The 21799-nt window shown below is 42.2% G+C and overlaps 1 protein-coding gene across 1 annotated transcript in view; it reads right to left on the reverse strand.

Annotated features, from left to right (window-relative positions):
• LOC139465712 (uncharacterized) overlaps positions 1–21799 on the reverse strand; it is a 154746-nt gene that overhangs the window by 17185 nt on the left and 115762 nt on the right. Inside the window, exons 96-117 of the mRNA XM_071247531.1 lie at positions 20569–20917; positions 19552–19710; positions 18410–18641; positions 17621–17820; positions 16836–17006; positions 16037–16363; positions 14994–15251; positions 14398–14604; positions 13654–13794; positions 12437–12606; positions 10638–10825; positions 10186–10337; positions 9572–9709; positions 8687–8941; positions 7958–8181; positions 6966–7127; positions 5153–5344; positions 4190–4569; positions 3571–3733; positions 2061–2249; positions 1022–1217; positions 298–692 (exon numbers count right to left, since the gene is read on the reverse strand). Coding sequence (XP_071103632.1) covers positions 298–692; positions 1022–1217; positions 2061–2249; positions 3571–3733; positions 4190–4569; positions 5153–5344; positions 6966–7127; positions 7958–8181; positions 8687–8941; positions 9572–9709; positions 10186–10337; positions 10638–10825; positions 12437–12606; positions 13654–13794; positions 14398–14604; positions 14994–15251; positions 16037–16363; positions 16836–17006; positions 17621–17820; positions 18410–18641; positions 19552–19710; positions 20569–20917 — 4848 coding nt within the window. The remainder of the gene's footprint in view (positions 1–297; positions 693–1021; positions 1218–2060; positions 2250–3570; positions 3734–4189; positions 4570–5152; positions 5345–6965; positions 7128–7957; positions 8182–8686; positions 8942–9571; positions 9710–10185; positions 10338–10637; positions 10826–12436; positions 12607–13653; positions 13795–14397; positions 14605–14993; positions 15252–16036; positions 16364–16835; positions 17007–17620; positions 17821–18409; positions 18642–19551; positions 19711–20568; positions 20918–21799) is intronic.

Raw genomic sequence — 21799 nt, forward strand, 5'->3', positions numbered from 1 at the left:
AGTATACCATATAAACCCTAAAAAAAAACCTCTGTGAAAAGAATATTCTAGATAAGTAAGAAATATTTGCTCATAGTCACACATACCCATTAGAGTAAAACATTAAAGGCAGAGGACTGAATACACATTGAATAGGTACCATCTGTGGCAAGTACATGTTAAATTGTTCATGTAATGGTGATATAAGAAAACAAAATAAGTGACAATAACATCATTAACATTCTGTAAAGTGCATACTTTTGGGGAACATAATTTATGTTTTCTTTGCCAAAATTCTTTTGCAGCAAGTTTTGTTACCTGGTGGTTTTCCCGCCCTTTCTCATCATCTGTCATGAGTGTCGTCTGCTGTTCTAAGATGGCAGCAAAGCGTCTGCCCACTTCCTTCCTTCTCTCAAGCTCAATCTCTAAGTCTTCCAGCTTGGTCTCATAGCTGGCTAGATCTTCCTGTGTCGCCAGACTACATTTGCCTGACAGGTTCAGCTTGGCAGCCCACAAGCCTTTGAGAGATTCGCTCTGATTGGCCATTCTTTGGTAGGACTGTTTCATCTCATCCTTGTGTTTGCCAATCGTCTGAGTGACACTTCTTGACTGTTTTGACAGGGTGTCGTAGAGCGTTTTCACATTGAATGATTCCAGGTCAACCTGTCTGTCATAGTCCCAGAATTCATCATTCTTCACTTCCACTGCTGAAGCTAAAATCAGGTCATAAAGAACTTTATTTGTAATTAATCTTTCATTACCCTCAAAGTTTAAAACAGAAAACCAAGAGCTTGAAACAGAGAAACAGTGTTTTACCCACATATCATTAATGAACTTGTCAAAATATTAAATGATTCCAATTTCAGTCAGATTAAGCTTCAGGACTTAAGAACTTGTGAATTCAAATGTAATAATGAGTGCTGAATGAGAGACAGAGCTTTGTCCTGAAGCCTGTGCAATTATCTGAGGTTATTAAATATTTGATCTTCACCTAAATATTATCTAAACAACATTAATCAGAAGTTGCTAAGTATGTTCCTACCATCTAAGATGGCTGCATGTGAGCCCACGTCTGGCAGAGCACACGTCAGAGCCTGGAAGTTTCGGTGGTACTTCTTCAGGGGATGAACAGTGGAGCCCTTGCTGGCATAGTCGTCAAAGTTGAAGCGCTGAGCCAGATGTCGATAGAAGGGGAAGAGGTAGGATGTCTTTGTCCAACCATATTTCCTGAAGAGAACCTGCAGAGAAGAATATCATGTGATCAGGACTGGAACAAATGGGGCTCAGATACCTGCAGAAATACTTTTTTCGACCTGACCTGCATGTTATATACTTGCAATAAGAGCTGATTAGATACCTATAGTGGTATAAACAAAATTCCTGGTAGCTTCCAACAAACTATTCTATATTCAAGAATGGAGACCGGCCTGTTTCAAGACATTCAACTGTGGTGAAATACTTGACATTCGTGAGTTCACTTCATTAATTCGAGGGCCTTTTACCCATTGCTGCCAATACTTATTTGACTGATTGTAACGAGAACAGTATATTGTTTATAAAACCCTGTCACCAGAAGACAGATCAAATATTAAATACCAAACAGGTCAAAACACTAACATTATCCATATGCATCTTTCAATATATCACTTATACCAGTAAATAGGAAGCCCAGTTTGGATGACCTGTGAAAACCTGATAACCCAGACTGTACTGTTCATTCATCCAGTTAAACAAATTTCAAGATGGACAAATAATGGAATTGGGATTATTGCTTTTGTAGGTGGGTGCTCTTGTACAAAACAACCTCAGTGCTACGACTATCAAAAAGTTTATGTTAAGGTGTGGCAGTTACGATCAACTTAATGCTCTGGTAGGTTGTTTTTTTTCTGACAGGATCCACAAGAGTTTCACAGTTGTGCACAAAATTTGTGTGGGGTATCTACATTCTATATCTCACACAGGGACACTCATCTTTACGAACCAGTGGTATTTAAACTAATTCCCTTTGGGTACAAAGATTTCTCTATCTCTCACAGGTACACTAAACTTTTCAAATTTCACATCTTAACTAGTTTTCTTACCAGTAGTATGACCATGAGCACCATGACTAGGAATGCTGCTCCGAGCAAGATGAAGATGATTGTCCAATCAGGAGCCTTCAGGATGTCTTGTGACACTGAGATGCCATTCTGGATGATGTATCGGGACGTGGTCGGGAAGTAGGGACCATCCTCAGTGCACTGAGCGTCCTTGGCCATTACACGGATGTACTGGAGAGAAAAGCAATGCAGGGAGCGTTACAAAACAGGAAATACAAGAATATGCTCACACGCCTGTTTGTGTCAAGCTCTCCCATAATACATACCCCAATTAATAAGCTAATGCAATATAAAATTAATGATTAAATTTGAAACACGTGCTACAGTCAGCAATATTCCAACTTCATCACAGTAGGCTGAAAACATTCAAGCCTGGGTCAAACAAATCAGTGTTTGATAGCACATGTAACATCATCAACAGTTGGTCATGGTCACAGAATGAGCTGGGACACAAATTGGGGGGGGGAGATATGTTGGTGGGGCGTGAATAATTCTAAGGGTTTGTAGTGTACTGTAATGAAAAATCTAAAATATCAATCTAAATGTACAAATACTTAAAACTTGACTTGACCACATAATAGCACATGTAACTTGACTCTTTTTTTCTGTAATAAAGGCCTCCAGCCCAGAGTACATGTGTATATAATCAAGTCACAACAATTTTAAGTTACAAACAACAATTACAATCATTAAGAAGAGATCTACTATAATCATCAAAAGTAAGTGAAGCACTCGTAAACTGTATATAAAGTTGTCTCCCTTTAACCTCTGAGATAAACCTGCCTTGCCAGCACATGTAACATCATCACCAGTTGGTTATGGTCACACAATGAGCTGGGACACAAATTGGGGGGAGATGCTGGTGGAGCTTTTATAATTGTAAGGGTTTGTAGTGTACAGTATTGAAACATGTAAAATATCTAACTAAATGTACAAATACTTAAAACTTGACTTGACCACATAATCACTGTCCTTAAATAAGCCCTCTCGTTAAACTAGCATGGCATTGATGAGGATAATGATACAGAAGACAAATAGAGGATGGGGAGAAGTGAGTGAGTGAGTGGATTTATGGAGGGAGGTTATTGAAGGGAAGTTAATGGATGGTTTGGTGGGGCGAGTGAGTGAGTGAGTATGGTTTTACGCCGCTTTTAGCAATATTCCAGCAATATCACGGCGGGGGAAACCAGAAATGGGCTTCACATATTGTACCCATGTCGGGAATCGAACCCGGGTCTTCGGCTTGACGAGCGAACCCTTTAACCACTAGGCTACTCGACCGCCCCTTTGGTGGGGTGAACAGGGATTTTCACAGCGTTAAGCTATATCACAGCAGGTGGACACCAAAAAGACCTCACACATTGCCTGCATGTGGTAAAGCCAAACCATGTTTTTTGTTTTATAAATCCACAATTTAACCACTAGGCCACCCCACTGCCCTCCCGACAACTAGGAAGAGAATCTGCTGTTTCATTGTATTTACTTTACTCACCATTTTCTTGTCTGTGTTGGAGCTGAGGTAGAAGACATATACTCCAGGCTCAGTGAACTTGTATGCAAAAAGGGTTGTTGCTGTCGAAAGTTGAGCCTGGGCTTCAATCAGGGCTCGGAAACCTCCGTAGTCAAAGTCAGAGTTGGTGTTGTAGAGGTTATTCCTGTAATGAGTGAGTGAGTGAGTGAGCAAGTGAGTGAGAGAGCGAGTGAGTGAGTGAGCAAGCGAGGTTGGTTTAACACCACTTTGAACAGTATTTCGGTTATCTCAGGAAATCAAGGATGCACAATATGGCAACAACAAAAGATTGTTATTTCATTCAGAAATTGAAACAGGGAAACATGTACTAGTTGCATATAAGATCATAAATCACCATTCAGTCTCATATTATTGTAAGACATTGCACAGGTAAACAATTTGATAAAAAAAATAAAGAACGATATGATTTACAAATTGTGTTTCAATTTATCATAGTATAAAATAAGACTGGAGCTGAGGTCATTAAAGGGATTTAACTGAAAATAACTTGTTTGTTTTTTTCTGAATAAATTGTTGTTAGAAGGTTTGTTGGGGGAAGAGTTCAGGGAATTAATTAATAGTACGATAAATTCATTCCTACCTGTCATAAACTGGGTAGTGGTCATTTGTCACATAGAAGAACATGATCTCTCCATAGGTCAGACAGACAGTTGGGTTGGAAACGCCAGTGAACAGTGAGCTGTTGACAGAGGAGGCCGCGAGCAGTCGTCGACGTCCAAGTATGGCGGAGGAGTAGTCGGTGTCCAGGGTGATGTTGCCGGTGTAGTCTCCCTTGGTATGGCCGTCCACCCAGTTGTAAAGCTGCACAGGGTCGGGTTCGTATACACCCAGGAAACCATTTTCACTCATTTCGCAGACATGAATGGTAATCTCGGAACCATCAAGGTTCTCACATTCGTCTTCTGTGATGGCATTCCGGGTGTTAATGGCTGTCAGCATGTTCTTCGATGGAATCTGGCTCTGGAAAAAAAACATAATTGTGATAATCATTAAGTCACTAGCATTTCCTGAATTCATATTAGGCTTAAAAAAAAAAAAAAGAATTGGTTCTCGGGCAATATCTTTCGAAAATATGGTGCGGGTGTGTGGTGTTTTTTCATATTTTTAGCTTGTTCAAACTAGTATGTAGCCAAATAAACAGTTGTGTACCATCAACCTGGGAAAGGGCCAACAAAAACAAGCATACGACTCTTATTGCTGCCATGACCATAACATGAGATGCACAGTAAAGCAGTGTTCATGTAAAGGGAAGTAACTGTGTGCTATATTGGATCACATTGTTTTTTAGTATCAGTCTTAGGATTTTTAATTGTTTTAAAAAAAAATGGAAATAAAATGAAATGTGCGACAGAACTTTATGATGATGCAGGCGTTGCCTGAGAACCAAGACTATTATTTTTTTAGCCTTAGAAGTCATAAATATATTTTTTCCACCTTGTAAGAAATGGTTGGGGTAACAAAAGTTCATGCCTGTGTGTAGACTTTTCTCAATCAAATGTGAAGCAATGTCTATGAGTGCTGTGGAATATTGAGAGCTTCTTACCATTAAAGTTCCGTTCTTGCTCCTTATCTCTATGTGGGTCTCCAGCGGTTTTTCTGCACAAATGAACTTGATCCTGGTGCGCTGAGCTCGCCGACACTCCAGGTTGCACAGGACCTCGAGGTCATCAGACTGACACAGGCACAGTCCCAGGCTCTTATCAAAGCCACGGTAGCTCGTCACTCCGTCACAAACCTACAGCAGGACCATTCATTGAGGGTGTGTCAAAATACACTTGTCTTCTGTACTGCATACAACTATCAAGCCTACCAAAGAAATATACTCAACGCCACAAGAAAAGCCAATACTATACAAGTTGGTTAATATACTACTCAAAAGAAGTTAAGGATCACATGATTCTTTCATATTACTATAGTTAATCTCTCATGCCATGACAGATTAACTTTACCATTATGAAAGAATCGGGTGATCCTTAACTTCTTTTGAGTAGTATATATCAAGACTTACGCATATTCAAGAGATATTAGATTGGTTCGATGCACAAACAAACTGGTATGTTGTGTGAACTGACGCTCATGAATGCATCACATGTGACGTCATAGATCCATGACTCGAGATGCACCATTTGTCTCATGCAGGATTAGTGTGTAAAGTTTGGAAATCATATTGAGTGAAGCATATTGTGATAAGAATAAAGTCACTCTGTGGTGACACTTGGATGACTGTAGATTTGTCATTAATTGGTACACATTGGAAACTTCTCTATATGTTTCTATAGTCCGTGTTTCTTTTGGCGGTGAGTAGATATTCAATGCAGATAGAAATACATTATACATTATGCAGCGGTATTCTGGGACTCATGATCATCAGATTCTGGTGTGAATAAGGGCCGCAACTCTGCACTTCAAATTGCCACACCTGAGACAACTGTCACCCTTGGCACCCTCAGAGGGAAATATGGTGCTAAGTAAAGGTGTGGAATTGTAGCTGTGGAGGTCATTGTCCACTATATATCTCAAGATACTCTTAACCATGTTTCATGTTATTCCAGGAGATTCTGCTGGTTGTAAGATTGGGTGGACAGGCCCAGTGATTTGATCAAAGGTTGGTTGGTTGGTTTGTTGTTTAACGCCGCAATATTCCAGCTATATGACGGTGGTCTGTAAATAATCGAGTCTGGACCAGACAATCCAGTGATTAATATCATGAGCATCGATCCACGCAATTGGGATAGATGACATGCATCAACCAAGTCAGCTAGCCTGACCACCCAATCCCGTTAGTCGCCTTTTATGACAAGCATTGTCACCTTTTACGGCAAGCATGGGTTGCTGAAGACCTATTCTAACCCGGAATCTTCACGTGTCGATTTGATCAAAGGTGTGTCATCATACCTCGACAGCATGGATTGTTTCTCAAAACAACAACCACTGAAATACCTGACCCAGAATCTATTATTGACAGGCCAGTCATATATTTGGATTGTTGGAGTGCAGTGTCAAAAACCAAACACACACACAAAACTTATTTCTGCATCTGTTTCTTCAAAAGCAAAGAAACCTTCAAACACTCACACAATCACCTATATGAATTATTTCACACAGTAATGTCAACAGTCACTAAAATGTTTAATCTGACCTGGGACCAGGGTGCCGTTGTACAAAGCAATCTTACCGCTAAGGTGATCGTAACTCCCATACCTTAACATAGACTTGCGACAGTCGTAGCGCTAAGGTTGTTTTGTACAACGGTACCCTGTTCCACAATACAAACACTACATGAAAGTGTTTGGTGGAACTAAACCCAGATCATTTTAGATGTCCACGGTCGATCCAATCTCTACTTCCCTACTCACCTTTTCGCTGCAGTAGGTCTGCCACTGTTCCTCTGTGAGGCACTGACCGGTCTGTGTTCTATATGTCCCCTCCACACACAGGTCATACACCTGCTTGGTGCAGTCCTGAAGGCCGTCCACCTCCAGGTACCCAGCCTTACAGGGGCACGTTCGGTCACTCGGCTGCAACAGCACATACACCCTTGTTATAGAACACTGTTTACATGTGTGTAACCTGTTCATCGACATTTCTTGCAGGCCATGGACACCACCATGCATCTGATGCCATTACCTTTACTTTGGGGCAAACAGATGAAAGGACCTTGCCTCTTGATAACATGATGGAAGCTTGTTTGCTCTAATGATATCACTTCCAGTATGAAGACATCACAAATGCTTTATGCAGTTTCACTCTAAAAAGGCTGTTCATCTGAGGAATGTCATGTTTGTCTCACCTGTTCATCTGAGGAATGTCATGTTTATCTCACCTGTTCATCTGAGGAATGTCATGTTTGTCTCACCTGTTCATCTGAGGAATGTCATGTTTGTCTCACCTGTTCATCTGAGGAATGTCATGTTTGTCTCACCTGGAATGTCATGTTTGTCTCACCTGGAATGACATGTTTATCTCACCTGTTCATCTGAGGAATGTCATGTTTGTCTCACCTGTTCATGTGAGGAATGTCATGAATGTCACATATATCTCACCTGCAAAGACATGTTTGTCTCACCTGGAATGACATGTTTATCTCACCTGTTCATCTGAGGAATGATATATTTGTCTCTCTTGTTTATCTGAGGTATGTCACATTTGTCTCGTCTGGAATGACATCTATCTCACCTGTTTACCTGAGGAATGATATATTTGTCTCTCTTGTTTATCTGAGGTATGTCACATCTATCTCACCTGTTCATCTGAGGAATGATATGTTTGTCTGAGGTATGTCACATTTGTGTCGCCTGGAATGACGTCTATCTCACTGTTTACCTGAGGAATATCATGTTTGTCTCACCTGGAAGTCTCGGCCAGCTCCAGTACAATCACAGGTGGTGGATCCTGCGTTCACCTGGGATGCCTCGCCTCCACACACAAAGCAGCCAGTCTGTGCATCCAGGTTGTTGAAGTGATTCACTGGGCATGCTCGGCAGTCGTACACACTTCCTGCCTCTTGATCGGGTTGGTAGGTTCCAGGGCGGCAAGGTGATGGTGCGAAGCTGCCAGCAGGGCAGAAGTATCCTGTGGGGTTCACAATAAAATACTAAGTGAATGAGTAAACATCATTTATCTTTCACTGAGGTCAGTATTGTAAATGAGCCAGTAAACCAAGAGTGAGTGAGTGAGTTGGGTTTAACGCCGCTTTTAACAGAGCTACAGTTCTGTCATGGAATGTCAGCTTCATGTGGGCCGGACGAAAGCCTGAAGTGATTCAGGTTTCAAAAGTTTTCCACTTTTATGATCGAACCCCAAACATGGGTATCAGGCACAATAACCTAGATCAAATCTGAGAGTTGTCCCTTCCTTGAAACCTGTGAGCCCGATCCATTGTACTATCCATTGTACTATCCATATCAACAGCTACTGAGGTGAGGTTTCCTTCCCAAACAATTCCAACATGGCATGCAAATAACAAACATATTTACTACACAGATATACACATCGATTCTTTCTGTCATGACCTCATGTGTATTACTTTATGCCTGCAAATGACAACAACTAAAGTTAGACAAAATGGGTACTCTACCTGGTGGACAGGGATAAGAGTTGGTTGCTGGGAAACCGATGGCGACCGCTAGTGCGCTGTCATTGTACACTGGCCTGTCTGTGGTGGCTTCAGCAAGGCAGACAACTCCGGCTCTACAAACATCACATACTGCACGATGTTCGTGAGCTCCAAATGTGCCAGGTTTGCAAGGCTCACAGGTGTCTTCAAAGGTCTGACGTGGCGATCCATCAAATTCCTTGAATCCCAGAGGGCACTTCTTCGGCTCAATAGCACCTGAAGACAAATGGCCACATTATTACATAACAAATTAAAAGTAAGGTGAGGTGAAATGACATTTAACATCGCACATGTATATACATATCTATATCTATATATATATGAAGCCGATGTTATATATATGTGTGCGCCCCAAGCCTGACGGGTCCTTGTTTTATCCCCTTAAAGACGAGTGCCAGGCAGGGCAACAAGTAGCACCATTTTTTTAAAGTCAATGTAAAATAGTCGAAGCTTATTGTTGAATGAAATTTTGATAAATTTCCAAGTACCCAATGACAGTGGTGTACAACTGTAAAAAAATAAAAAAATAACCCGCCATCATGGCAACATACTTATTGCTGATCTCTGTAAAATGTTGTCTTGAGTTCAGCTGGCTCTCGCATCTCAATTTGTTTTCAAATTCTGGTAAACGCTAAACATGACTAAGATAAATTCATTGTAGGTTTATCCACTGGAAAATACAGTTGATATACTCTCTTGTGTGGTTATACAGAGGGTACATCGAACCTGTATTCCCCTGGGATATAAGCTAGCCTACAACATATATTGAGATCATATCCTATCATGACTGTTTTTGGTGTATTGCATGTGGAACTGTATAGTTATATGAAAGCTGTCACTTCTCACCAGCATCTGTCATGTTGCAGTCATCCTGGGAGCCACAGTAATGTCCCTGGGGGCAGGGCAGGGGGGAGCTGGAGCCATTGGGGCAGTAGTACCCCGGGGGGCACGGCTTCATGGTCATAGACATGTTACAGTAATAGCCTGGAAAAATGGAAGTTGTTAGAGCACTTTCTTCACACATTCACTAAACTATTTGAGTTTGGATTCCTTGGAATCAAGGTAAATTTAAGGGGAAAGGATGGAGTCCTTAAATTAAGTAAACTTATCATAATTAAATATCAACCTTTAAACATGAAATAACATATGTTAATTTAAAGAGGAAACATGTACAATATCAATTATGCAGAGAATACATCCGTCTTCAGACATATTGGATTTGCAATCATGACACTTTCAACAACTGTTATTCTTAATATGTTAGTAGTTTCATGTCTATGTCATGATGATCTTTTCACAACATATTTACAGAAAAGCCACTGGATGGCATCATCAACCATTTGGGCATCTTGTTTTGTCCCAAACAATAATCTTTATCCTAGTGCACTGTAGTCTGTGGTGATCTCACATGTTTGAAAGCAGCCAAGCTAGATTAACAGTATCCAAGGAAACAATCTGACCTCCATGACACAAGGTTTGGTTCTGGGCACCGAAGTCGCAGAAATAGCCCTGGTCGCACTGTATTCCGGAGTATGTCATGTTCTCCTCTGGACAGTAGAAGCCGGCCGGACACAGCGTACAGTCGTCCACCGACCCGGCAGCAATCGCATCTCTGGAAAGGCGGAACACATAAATATTTATCTAAAACAAATACCCTTGTCAATAAAAAAAAATCCACTAAATTCAGTTACCATTTTTTTGTTGGCTGAGCCATCCCTCTGATGGTTTCATGACAATTCCAGTTGTTATGCTGTTATCACTAATCTTGAGTGAGTGAGTTAGCCAGTGAGTTTGGCTTTACGCCATTTTCTACCAATATTCTAGCCCCGGGGTCGCCAAGAATAAGGTTCACCATGACTCAAACCCAGATGTGATGAGCGAACAATACCCACCATCCAGGGATGAGTCTTACCTGTATGTCCCACGTGGGCAGGAGACGGGGCCCGTGGTGGCGTTGGTGCAGTAGTACCCAGGGGGACAGGGGCTCACAGTGTAGTCCGCCATCCCCGACTCGTTACAGAAGTAGCCAGGGGGACACGCCTTACACCAGCTGATATCCTTACCCCCCTCCTCATCGTTATACGTTGTTGGAGGACAGGGCTGAAAACAAAATATTATTGCAATTCAAATTCTGTGGGATCCACAAACTTTGGTTATTTCAACAGTTTTGATGTACAGTGAACGCCTGTTTGCTGGGACACTATTAGCTCAGAGAAGCTGCCTTCCAACAATAATGAATACCGTATTTTCTTGAGTATAGTTCGCACTTTTTTTCCAAAAAAACACAGCTGTGTAGAAGGGGGTGCGCATTATACACAAAATAATGTGTTTTGATGATTTTTTCCACATGGAAAGATATTACTGTGAGCAGGTAACACCAGAAATACCATGTCAACAAATCCATACTGAAGTACGCAAAATAATCATGTAATTACACTGTGTGGCTATAAAAAGTGTTTTTTTTTTATATCTGGACTTATGTATGTAACTTATTTAATTAATTTTATTCACTGACCAAGTTTCTCATCACCCGTTCGTTTACCGGAATTCGCTGAAGGGGTAGATCTACGGTGTAATTATTTTCTGCGCTTGAAATTTGAATTTTTTTTCAAAAATACTGAATCCGCTAGAGGGGGGTGCGCACTATACTCAAGAAAATATGGCAACTGTTGGAGCATTTGTACATATATTCAAAGGGACATCACTCTGTACCATGTGTACAAGGACAGAGCATGACAAGAACACTTTTCGGCCCACAGCACTGTATTATTTAAGAGTGAGTGAGTGAGTTGGGTTTAACGCCTCTTTTAACAGTATTCCAGTTATATCGCGGCGTGTCAGCTTAATGTGGGAGGAAAGCCCGAAGTGATGCAGGTCTCAGACGTTTACCACTTCGGTGAAACCCACTAGCACGGGTATGGTGCTGACAAACCTAGAAACATAAGTATTATTTAAGAAACATAGTAACCAATCAGCTGAAAGTTATCAGAAGTGTTAGTAAGAATGTTTGGGACTTACAACATCTAATATTAGAAACCAAACAACTGTATGTATGATTATTTTCATACCATTATTACAAAGTTTCCTATACATCAATTATGACCTTATACAGTCATCTCCAGATATAATAAGCTCCCAGAGTCTGTGTTCAAGCAATCATCACATGAGAAATTCATCAAAAATCATATCAATGTTAATTATTACCTGGGAAGGGAATAAATAAAGCCTACTAGAGCTGATACAAAAACATTGATAAAGTCTGAATTTGATGGTTAAAATATAAGCAGAAGTTGCAGCTTCTTTTAACTTTCTTCTCTAGTCAGGTGAGGTGGTGAGGTGAAATGGGGTTTAACGTCGTTTCCAAGATTATTGCACTTATTTAGCGACGTGCATGCACGTGTGTGTGTGGTTCCTTGTACTAGTCCGGACTGATGCCGATTTATAGTGCTAGCACACTGAGATACCATGCCGCAGTTTAACATGAATACCCCACTCAGACACAGTATACTGACTCCGAGCTGACCAGTCCTTGTTTTAGCCCCTTAATGCCGAGTGCCAGACAGGGTAACAACAAGTCTTTTGGTATGACACAGCCAGGGATCGAACCCCGGACCTTCCGCTCTCCGGGCGCACGCTCTACCACTAGACCACGGAGGCGGTCTCTCTAATCAGTAATTAAAAATTGTTTTGAGATCGAGTTAAGCATCATACCTCCATGGGCAGGCCAACAGGACAGTAGTGCCCAGCAAGGCAAGGCTCGGAGATAGTGGAGTTCTGGGGACATATTCGACCTCCAGGACAAGCATCACATTCAGACACATCCTTGGCTCCTTCCTTGTTGATGAACCGCGACTCGGGACACTTCAGTGGCATCAACGTACCTGGGGAAGGTGAGAAGGCATTGTAATAACCTCTGTACACATGTCCGAAATAACTGCCTGCCCGTCTGCCCGAGGCTGGTAACTTTTCTGTCAGGCTGCATGAAATTTTCCTCCATCTGCCAGACGATCTGGCAGATAATTTTAAGACTACAGTAAACTACGGTTATAACGAACTCAAAGGGACTACTAATTTTAGTTCGTTATAACCGTAATTCGTTATAAGCATATATTCAGCATAACTACAGCATATAGTCGGGACTAAAAAGTTAGTTCGTTATATCCGTTAGTTCATTATAAGCATGTTTATTATAACCGTAGTTTACTGTAATTATGTATTCAGTTTTATTATAACCTCATCTAGTTTCTCAAGTAATTGTTTGCATTATTTCAACTGAATCAAGACATGATTTGTCTTTTGTTTTTTGCAAGTTTTCAATACTGTTGGGTTTTAAAATTATTTTGAAGACTGTGTACACGTTTTAGCTTTTGTACACTTAAGAATTGACTTTCACTTTGAGTTTATTGGAGTATCAACCTTCATAGGGGGCCAAACTGTGTGAACTTCCAAGCTTGCTACTATGTCCTAGGGCTGGGACGAGTCCAAATTCACTACCGGGGTACCCACCACACTATTACCCGACCCTACCCGTGTACCCGCTGTAGATATTTAGAGATAGGTACAAACTATCTGATTGGAAAAGTTTGACCTAAGCCCTTGCAAAATGTATTTAGATGCACATGTAAAACGATCTGGTCATGCATACATTGAAGTTTACTGCATGAAGTTTTATCTTTATTCAAACATATAAAAGTCAGTCAGGTGCATTGTCAGAAAGAAATGGGAACATTAGTGACTTATAGTGTAACCATAGAGTTTTAGATAATTTTTGTCATTAAACAATATATCACGTGACTAACCACGGGTCCGGGTAGTCCTGTGGGTATCCGGGTCCTACTCAGGACCCACCCGACCCGAGTACCCGAGTTACCCGTCGCAGCCTTACTATGTCCATACAATGTTTAGCAGGTAGATCCTTCAGAACTTACCTTGAGGACAGTAGTAGCCGTATGGACAGAGTGTGCCATTTGGATAGAGTGTCCCATTGGGAGTGGGTGTGCCAACTCCAGACAAGCAGAAGTAGCCTGCAGCGCAATCTGCCGTGATTCGTCCATCTATACAGTACTTGCCTGGGAACAAAGGGGTATATGTCTGTTCAGACTGTAGCACAATAATCTATCACACAGAAGTAGCTGAACAGAAGTCTACCATGATATATGATTATTCAGCACCTACAAAGAATGTTTAATTGTCTAAAGCTTGAATCCACACTAGAAGACTGTCCTGGATCCAGAAATTCTCTCATAATCATAAATATATGATCATTATACTAATACAACCATGTTTACTTTCCCATTCTAACATAAGCTGCTTATCTCTTTGCATTGCAATAGCCTTCCTCTCCATGGGATACCAGACAATCATTGGTTCAATGCATGTCAGTATACCCTGTTGGCATGGATCTTTGCTCATAATATCAATCACTGGTTTATCTGGTCCAGGCCCTTGTATTTACAAGCCACAGTCACAGTTTGGATATTACTGAGTGTGTCGTAAAACAACAAGTAAACAAACAATCAATAGCCAACATTAACTTTTTATATCTATTTTTAACCAATACCTGTGCTTTATGTCCATAAACATGAAAATAATTCTAATAAAATTACTTCAAATCTATTTCATGTGATCAATTTGAGTGAAAAACTGAAAAAAGGGTTCTTTGACTGACTCACCGGTGATACATGGCTCACACTGATAAGGATCAGACAATCCTGTGACATTTGTGTATGTCCCATTGGGACACAAGGTCGGCGACACACTACCGTTGGGACAGTATGAGAAGACCTCGCATGGCTCTGGAATGCTTGTGTTGAGCATACAGAACTTCCCTGCTGGACATGGCTCACAGCTGGAGGCTCCTTCTTGAGGCTGGTATGTACCTGGCAGAAAGAGTGAGTGAGTGAGTTGTTTGACAGCTTTGAACAGTACTTCATATCACAACATGTCAGCTTCACATGAGAGTTAGTGAGTGAGTATGGTTTTACGCCGCTTTTAGCAATATTCCAGCAATATCATGGCGGGGGACACCAGAAATGGGCTTAACACCTTGTACCCATGTCGGGAATCGAACCTGGGTCTTCGGCGTGATGAGCGAACGCTTTAACCACTAGGCTACCCCACCGCCCCGCTTCATGCGAGAGGAAAGCCCTAAATGATGCAAAAAAAACTCTTCGCCTACCAATCAGATTAATATAATTATACCGTAAGTACTATTTTCCTTAATTGCACAAGGCATGCTGTAACTATTTCTATATGAGTGAAATGGTACCAGGGGGGCATCCGATCGGTACTCCGGTCTTCTCAGGACAGTAGAATCCAGCTGGACACTTGTAGGCTGATGGAGCTGATGAGTTGATACGGGCATAGTCAGGGCAGTAGTAGGTCTCCTCGCACACCCCAGTGGGTCCCAGCCCTGCCTCCAGAGCACAGAAGTAGCCTGCTGGACACGCCCAGCAGTCACTGTCACTGGCTGCTCCTGACTGATTCCGGGCGGTGCCTTGGGGACAGGCTTGTTCCTTGGGAGTCCCTGACAACAGCGAGTGAGCAAGGGAGTTAGACTTGATGTCACTTTCGACAATATTCAAGTAACGTAATAACAGGGGACAAGAATGGGCTTCACACATTGAACCCAAGTGAATAAGTAAATTCAGGTCTATGGCATGATGAGTGATCTTGTAAACCACACTTCTAGCCTGACAACAGATGTGAGTTTCGGTTAGTTCTGACAGATTATCAATCGTAAATAAGAACTATGTGAGAGAAAGAATAGTTTTGAATGGCAGCTTACAGAATAATGACTGCCTGTAAGGTCAACCCAGACAAACCAATGGTTAGTAGGATGGATGAACAACAATCTTTTGGAGTGGAATTACAGGCAATCAGAGAGGTGATATGTTGTAACCATCCAAGCATGAGGTACGAGGGATGGCTTTCTATCCAACGGATTCAGAATGTCAAAGATTTTCATGATGACATTCCTTATAGCTTAAACTAATACTGTAGACCATTAATTCTGTAAATGGCCAGGCCTGCAAATCCAAATACAGAACCATTGGGTCTGTAATCTGACAACAACACATAACCAGGTATGGTGTAAAGAAAAACAGATTAGCATAAACAAATACATATTTTATTTAACACATGAACTTTGGGGTTGGTAGATGTCATAAAGAAAGTCAATTATTCAGGATTATGTAGCATTTCAGCAATATATTGGCACATTTAACAACTTTCTAACCTTGTTGATTCTTATTTAAGTTACAACAGATTTCAAGTCAAAGACGTAGATTGAAAGTAAGTCATTTGCCTCACCTTCTTCACAGTAGTGTCCTGGTGGACATGGTCCATTGACTCCGTCGTCAGGGGCGGGATGGGTTGCACCAGCCACACACAGGTACCCACCAAGGCAGGGACCACTGGGACTACTCAAGCCGGTGTCGTTACAGAACTGGCCGCTGGGACATGGCTGGCATTGATCCACTGAGCTAAGGTCATCTTTGGTATTGAAGGTTCCCAATGGGCATGGTGTGCCCTCGTTGGCAGTACCATTGGGGCAGTAGTAGCCAGGTGTGCATGGTTGTGAGGCGTTCATGCCCAACTGTGGGCAGGACTGGCCAGCTGGACATGGCAAACACTCACCTGGCGGAATCAGATCATTGTCAAACAATCTCAATAGATCAAGTTTGGGTCATTTTGCAAGTCATATATCTGTAAGTCATTTGATTTCAACCTTAAGAGTGAGTGAGCGAGTGAGTATTGTTATACGCCGCTTTTAGCAATATTCAAGCAACATCACGGCGGATGACACCCCAAATGGGCTTCACACATTGTACCCATGTCGGGAATCGAACCCGGGTATTCGGCGTGACGAGCCAACTCTTTAACCACTAGGCTACCCGACCGCCCCCTCAACCTTAAGACAACAGACAAGTATGTATTGATATTATCCTTTCCTAAGATGCTGAAACACCCACAGGCACTAAATTTGTTGTAAGACATACCACCTTTAGATCAGACCAGTCTACCGCCAAGATATTCCAAGTCGCAGGGTATCCTATTTCTCAATTAGAAAATACATAAAATTGTGAAGTGTGCAAGTCACTTCACCTACCCAGGCCTTCTTTGGGTGCGTAGGTGCCCTTATTACAGAGAGACTCCTTGACGGCTCCAGAGGGGCAGTAGTGGCCGATGGGGCAGATGTACCCCCGTGTACCGTTTATTGGCTTGGCGATGTCAGATCCCACCAGACAGATGAAACCAGCATCGCACGGATCACTATGTCCTGAAAATATAATTCAGGGAAATCAATTTCAACTCTTGTGAGACATAAAAAGAGACATCCAACAAGAAAGAAGTGAGCAAAGCTCACATAACCCCGTTATCCCCGCTGGTCAACAACAAATAGTAAATAGTTTGTTAATTAATGAAATATACCTGTTGCTTTAAGTCAGAGGAACTACCCTTTCCTTTCTAACCCCATGAGGATGCATTATGTTTGAAATGAACACATGCTTTTGCAAATATATTTCAATCTAGTGTGGGATAATCAATGCTTAGCACAACATACATTCTTGATATTTCTTAATGTGTCCATGGAAATGGCAAAAATAAAAAAATTCAGAATCTTCAAAGTAGCAAAAGGCACAAGTACTCATTGTGGTAAATGTGTGTAGCAAGTTTGGTGAAGCTAGGGTGCATGGTTAAAAAGTTATGGGCCGTACAAAAGCTCGGACGGACAGACGGAACTCTATATACCCCTGATTTACTTCGTAAAAGGGGGTATAATTAGCTTAATCAGTTCTTACTGAGGATGTATTTGAACACAGAATTACCACAGGGGTACAGAATTCTGACTGACAAAGAATTCACTTTACAGGGGAGAAGAAATGTACTCACCTGCTGCTGAGCTGTCAGGTGTACAGTACTGGCCCGGTTTACACAGTTCACAGTCGGTGTAGTTGGTGTTGCCGGTGCTGGTGGCGATTGTCCCCGCAGGGCAGGGGATAGGCTTGTAGCTGCCTTCCGGGCAGTAGTTACCAATAGGACAGATGGTGGAGGTCGGGTTTGGTTCCACTGTCCCACTCTCACAGTAGTAGCTAGGAGATATTGCATTCACAAGTTTATGTCTTGAATTCACATTCACACTGACATTGAGTAGAGTAGTGGTAAGATGATGTACAGTAGAGTGAGTGAGTGAGTATGGTTTTATGCTGCTTTAAGCAATATTTCAGCAATATCACGGCAGGGGACACCACAAATGTGCTTCACACATAGTACCCATGTCGGGAATCGAACCCGGGTCTTCGGCGTGACGAGCAAACGCTTAGACCACTAGTCTACCCAACTGCCCCGATGTACAGTAAAAGGCATTAAGGCAGCTTCCAGCAATATCATGGCAGGACACCTCAAATGGCCTTGTACAGTACCCAAGTATTCAATAGAACTCAGATGCTTTAATGCCCCAACCCTTCTGTCCACTCTCCCAGTGTAGTAGAGGCTCTCTGGTTTTCCACTCACCCAGCATAGCATACAGCAGACCAGTACTTGTACACAAATAAGATCTGAACCTCTGACAAGATCTGAACACAAACATCCACTCACCCAGCATAGCACACAGCAGACCAGTGCTCTAACACCAACAAGATCTGAACCTCTGACAACATCTGAACAAAACTATCCACTCACCCAGCGTAGCAGAGACCCTCCGGTGCTGGCAGACCAGTACTCTTACAGTAGAATCCTGGGGAGCAGTCCTGGCACTGGCTGGCGTTCACCCTGTGTGTCTTGTTGTTGAACGTACCGCTGGGGCATGGGTATTGGTTGGCTCTCTTGGTCTCAGGCGGACAGTAGTACCCGGCTGGACACTCATGGTCGGTCAGGTTGCCCACTGGGGCCAGGTTGTTGTCACAAGAGTAACCTGTGTACATTTTTAAAAGGTAGAAGTCACCTCCACAACCAACAGTCATATACCATATAGTTTTATTTTCAGTATTAAGTAATATTTGTCAGTCATTTCCGCTGAAGATGAGTTTACAAACAACTTAAATTACAGTCAGGAAAAAAGTGAGCATGTTGGGAGGGCAAAGTAACCTTCTGACTTGTGATTAGTAAAAAAAATGTAATCTTTAATTTAATTTTTTCAAGTACTTGTTTCTGTATAACTCAGCCTAAATAATGCAGTGCATTATATTTCCATTCTATTATGATAAACAGCATGGACCCATTTGCTACTTTGCTTCGTTATGAGCAAGATTTGAATGGAAAGACGCTAAAAATATTTGTTGATCAAATGACTCTGATATGTGAAATAGAGATGGTGACATTGTTCCAAAACAAAGCTAGGGTGGCAAGTGGGTCCAGGGTATTATTACAATAGTATGAAGTGGGGTTGGGATGAGTCAAAATTTGCTACCGCGCCAGGTACCCCTAGTGGGTACGTGGGTCCTACTCCTTACCCACCCGACCTGAGTACCAGAGTTATCCATCCCAGCCCTACTATAAAGTGAGTGAGTGAGTTGGGTTTAACACCGCTTTTAACAGTATTCCAATTATATCACGGCGTGTCAACTTAATGTGGGAGGAAAGCCCGAAGTGATGCAGGTCTCAGACGTTTACCACTTTGGTGAAACCCATGAGCACGGGTATGGTGCTGACAAACCTAGAAACATAATCGGGGCGAATCGGTATTCGAACCCACAATCATAGGTTTCTGGTGTGCCTAAGGGATGCAACTCTGCACGGTGCCTAAGACGACTGGGCCACCCGTGCCCCCCCTACTAAAAAGATATAATACTGGGATAAGACTTGTAACACTCCAAGATTCTCACCTTGAGGGCAGGGGTCACAGGAGTCTTTCCCCATCTCGTCCTGATAGAAGCCTGGGTCACAACGTGTGGGTGTGGCAGTCTTCTGCAGGCAGTAGTGACCCTCAGGACACAGATACTCATACGGCCTGGGGATGGTCTGACCCCCGGGGCAGTAGAACCCTGGAGAGGAGTACATGCATGTGTCAGCAGAACGTTCAGAAATATTTGTGGCCTTTTTTGTAATAAATGGTCTAAATATCTGTTTATTGGTCACATTGTTTGGTAAATTGCGTGACATGCTCCAACATATATAGGAGAGATGAAATGGGGTTTTGCAGTATTGCACTTACATAGTGACATGCATGCATGTGTGTGTGCATTTGTCTGCTTGTACTACTCTGAATAAATGCTGTTTCTTTAAATAGTGCTAACCAAAGATTCAGAAACCGATATGCGTGCCAGAATTGTCTGATTGTGAATGCAAAATGTCTATATACTTGTTATTGCCCATATTTTAGTCAATATAATCCTACCATTAATCTTAAACGCGAAAATAAGAGAAAGACTTGATATTTGTCAGGTCTTGCACACAAGTGTTACTCCGCCTATAGATGTTGTATTAACATATCATGAAAATTAATGAGTTATATTCATAGTTTTTACAGTCAATACATTGACTGATAGAGTTATGCAATGTGTAAGAATACTGTGTGACAATGTGGCTAGCAGATTACCAGACAAAAAAGTGATCTGATTTCAATGGCAAAATGCCACATAATTTACAGTTTGTACTTTTTGCTCACACTCATCTAAGTCAAAATACGTTCAGACACTGAAGTTTCTCTACCATGTCTGCAGCTTCAAATAGAGAAGCGATGATGTGAGTTATCTCCAATGATCCGCTGTACTTGAATCCATGTAAGTCTGACCCATGCTCGATACAGGAGGGCCCTGATCATAATATATCATTATATTTTAATCTAAATACAAAGACAAGACATCATATTTTTCACATTTCGCACAAGCAAGTCCACCTACCTGCATCACACTCCCCAGTGACGGCACTGAGGCCTGTGCCATTACAGAAGTAGCCTCCATCACACGCCTCACACTCTCCTTCAGATCGCAATCTCTCCACTGGGCCATAGGTTCCGTTCCGACAAGCTGTGGGTTCTGGTGATCCGATTGGGCAGTAGTGACCAACAGGGCACCTTTCCTGTGAGAACTCAGTTGAACCAAGAGGGCAGTAGTAGCCTTCATTACAGTCACCAGTAGGTGCATCCAGGCCAACAGTCTTGCAGTATTTGCCAGGAGTACATTGTGTCATTTCAAAAGATCCCACGGGGCAGAAGAAGCCCGGCTGACACCGACCACCATTCGATGATGGCTGTAAGATCAGATAAGGCCAGGTAAAACACATTCACATGTTATTCTTGTTAAGTTACAACTGAGAAGATGCTACAGTTATATTTATCTCATTTTGAGCAGCAGAGTGAGTGAGTGAGTGAGTGAGTGTGCTTTTGCACATTCTCAATTACAGTTTGTAACTAAAGCTTTATTTCAGAAGTGCCATCTCAGTCGCTGTTATAACTAAGCACAGTAGTTCTCTAACTCAAGAGTGTAATTTGATTGGATGGGTATTCTTTGGACCATGTAATATGAATCAGGCTCAAAACACATCTATTGTGGAGAATGGGTCCAGGGTATTTATTGTAACAGAATGGAGAAATAATACCCTGATAAATGAGGATACAGGGGATACCCAGATTCAGATTTACATTTCAAGCTACCAGTGTGGGGAATCAACCCTGGCTTTTTGGAGTGGCCAAGTGAGTGAGTGAGTGAGTGAATGTGTCACGACAGGGGACACCAGAAAAGGGCTTCACACTTTGTACCCATGTCAGGAATCAAACCCGGGTAGTGTGGGGAATCAAACCTGGCTTTTTGGAGTGAGTGCGTGAGTGAGTGAGTGAGTGAGTGCGTGCGTGCGTGCGTGCGTGCGTGCGTGAGTGAGTGAGTGAGTGAGTGAGTGAGTGAGTGAGTGAGTGAGTGAGTGAGTGAGTCACAGCAGGGGACACCAGAAATGGGCTTCACACATTGTACCCATGTTGGGAATCGAACCCGGGTCTTCGGCATGGCGAGCAAATGCATTAACCACTAGGCTACCCGACCACCTCTTGGCCAGCCAAGGCTTACAGTAGAGCCAATTTCACACTTGGGAGATGGCAATACAGATGTGCTTACGAGTGGGTGTTTCACTAAGGGGTTT

This window comes from Haliotis cracherodii, unplaced genomic scaffold, assembly GCF_022045235.1.
Source record: "Haliotis cracherodii isolate W230 unplaced genomic scaffold, xgHalCrac1.p SCAF_18, whole genome shotgun sequence".
Classification (NCBI taxonomy): domain Eukaryota; kingdom Metazoa; phylum Mollusca; class Gastropoda; order Lepetellida; family Haliotidae; genus Haliotis; species Haliotis cracherodii.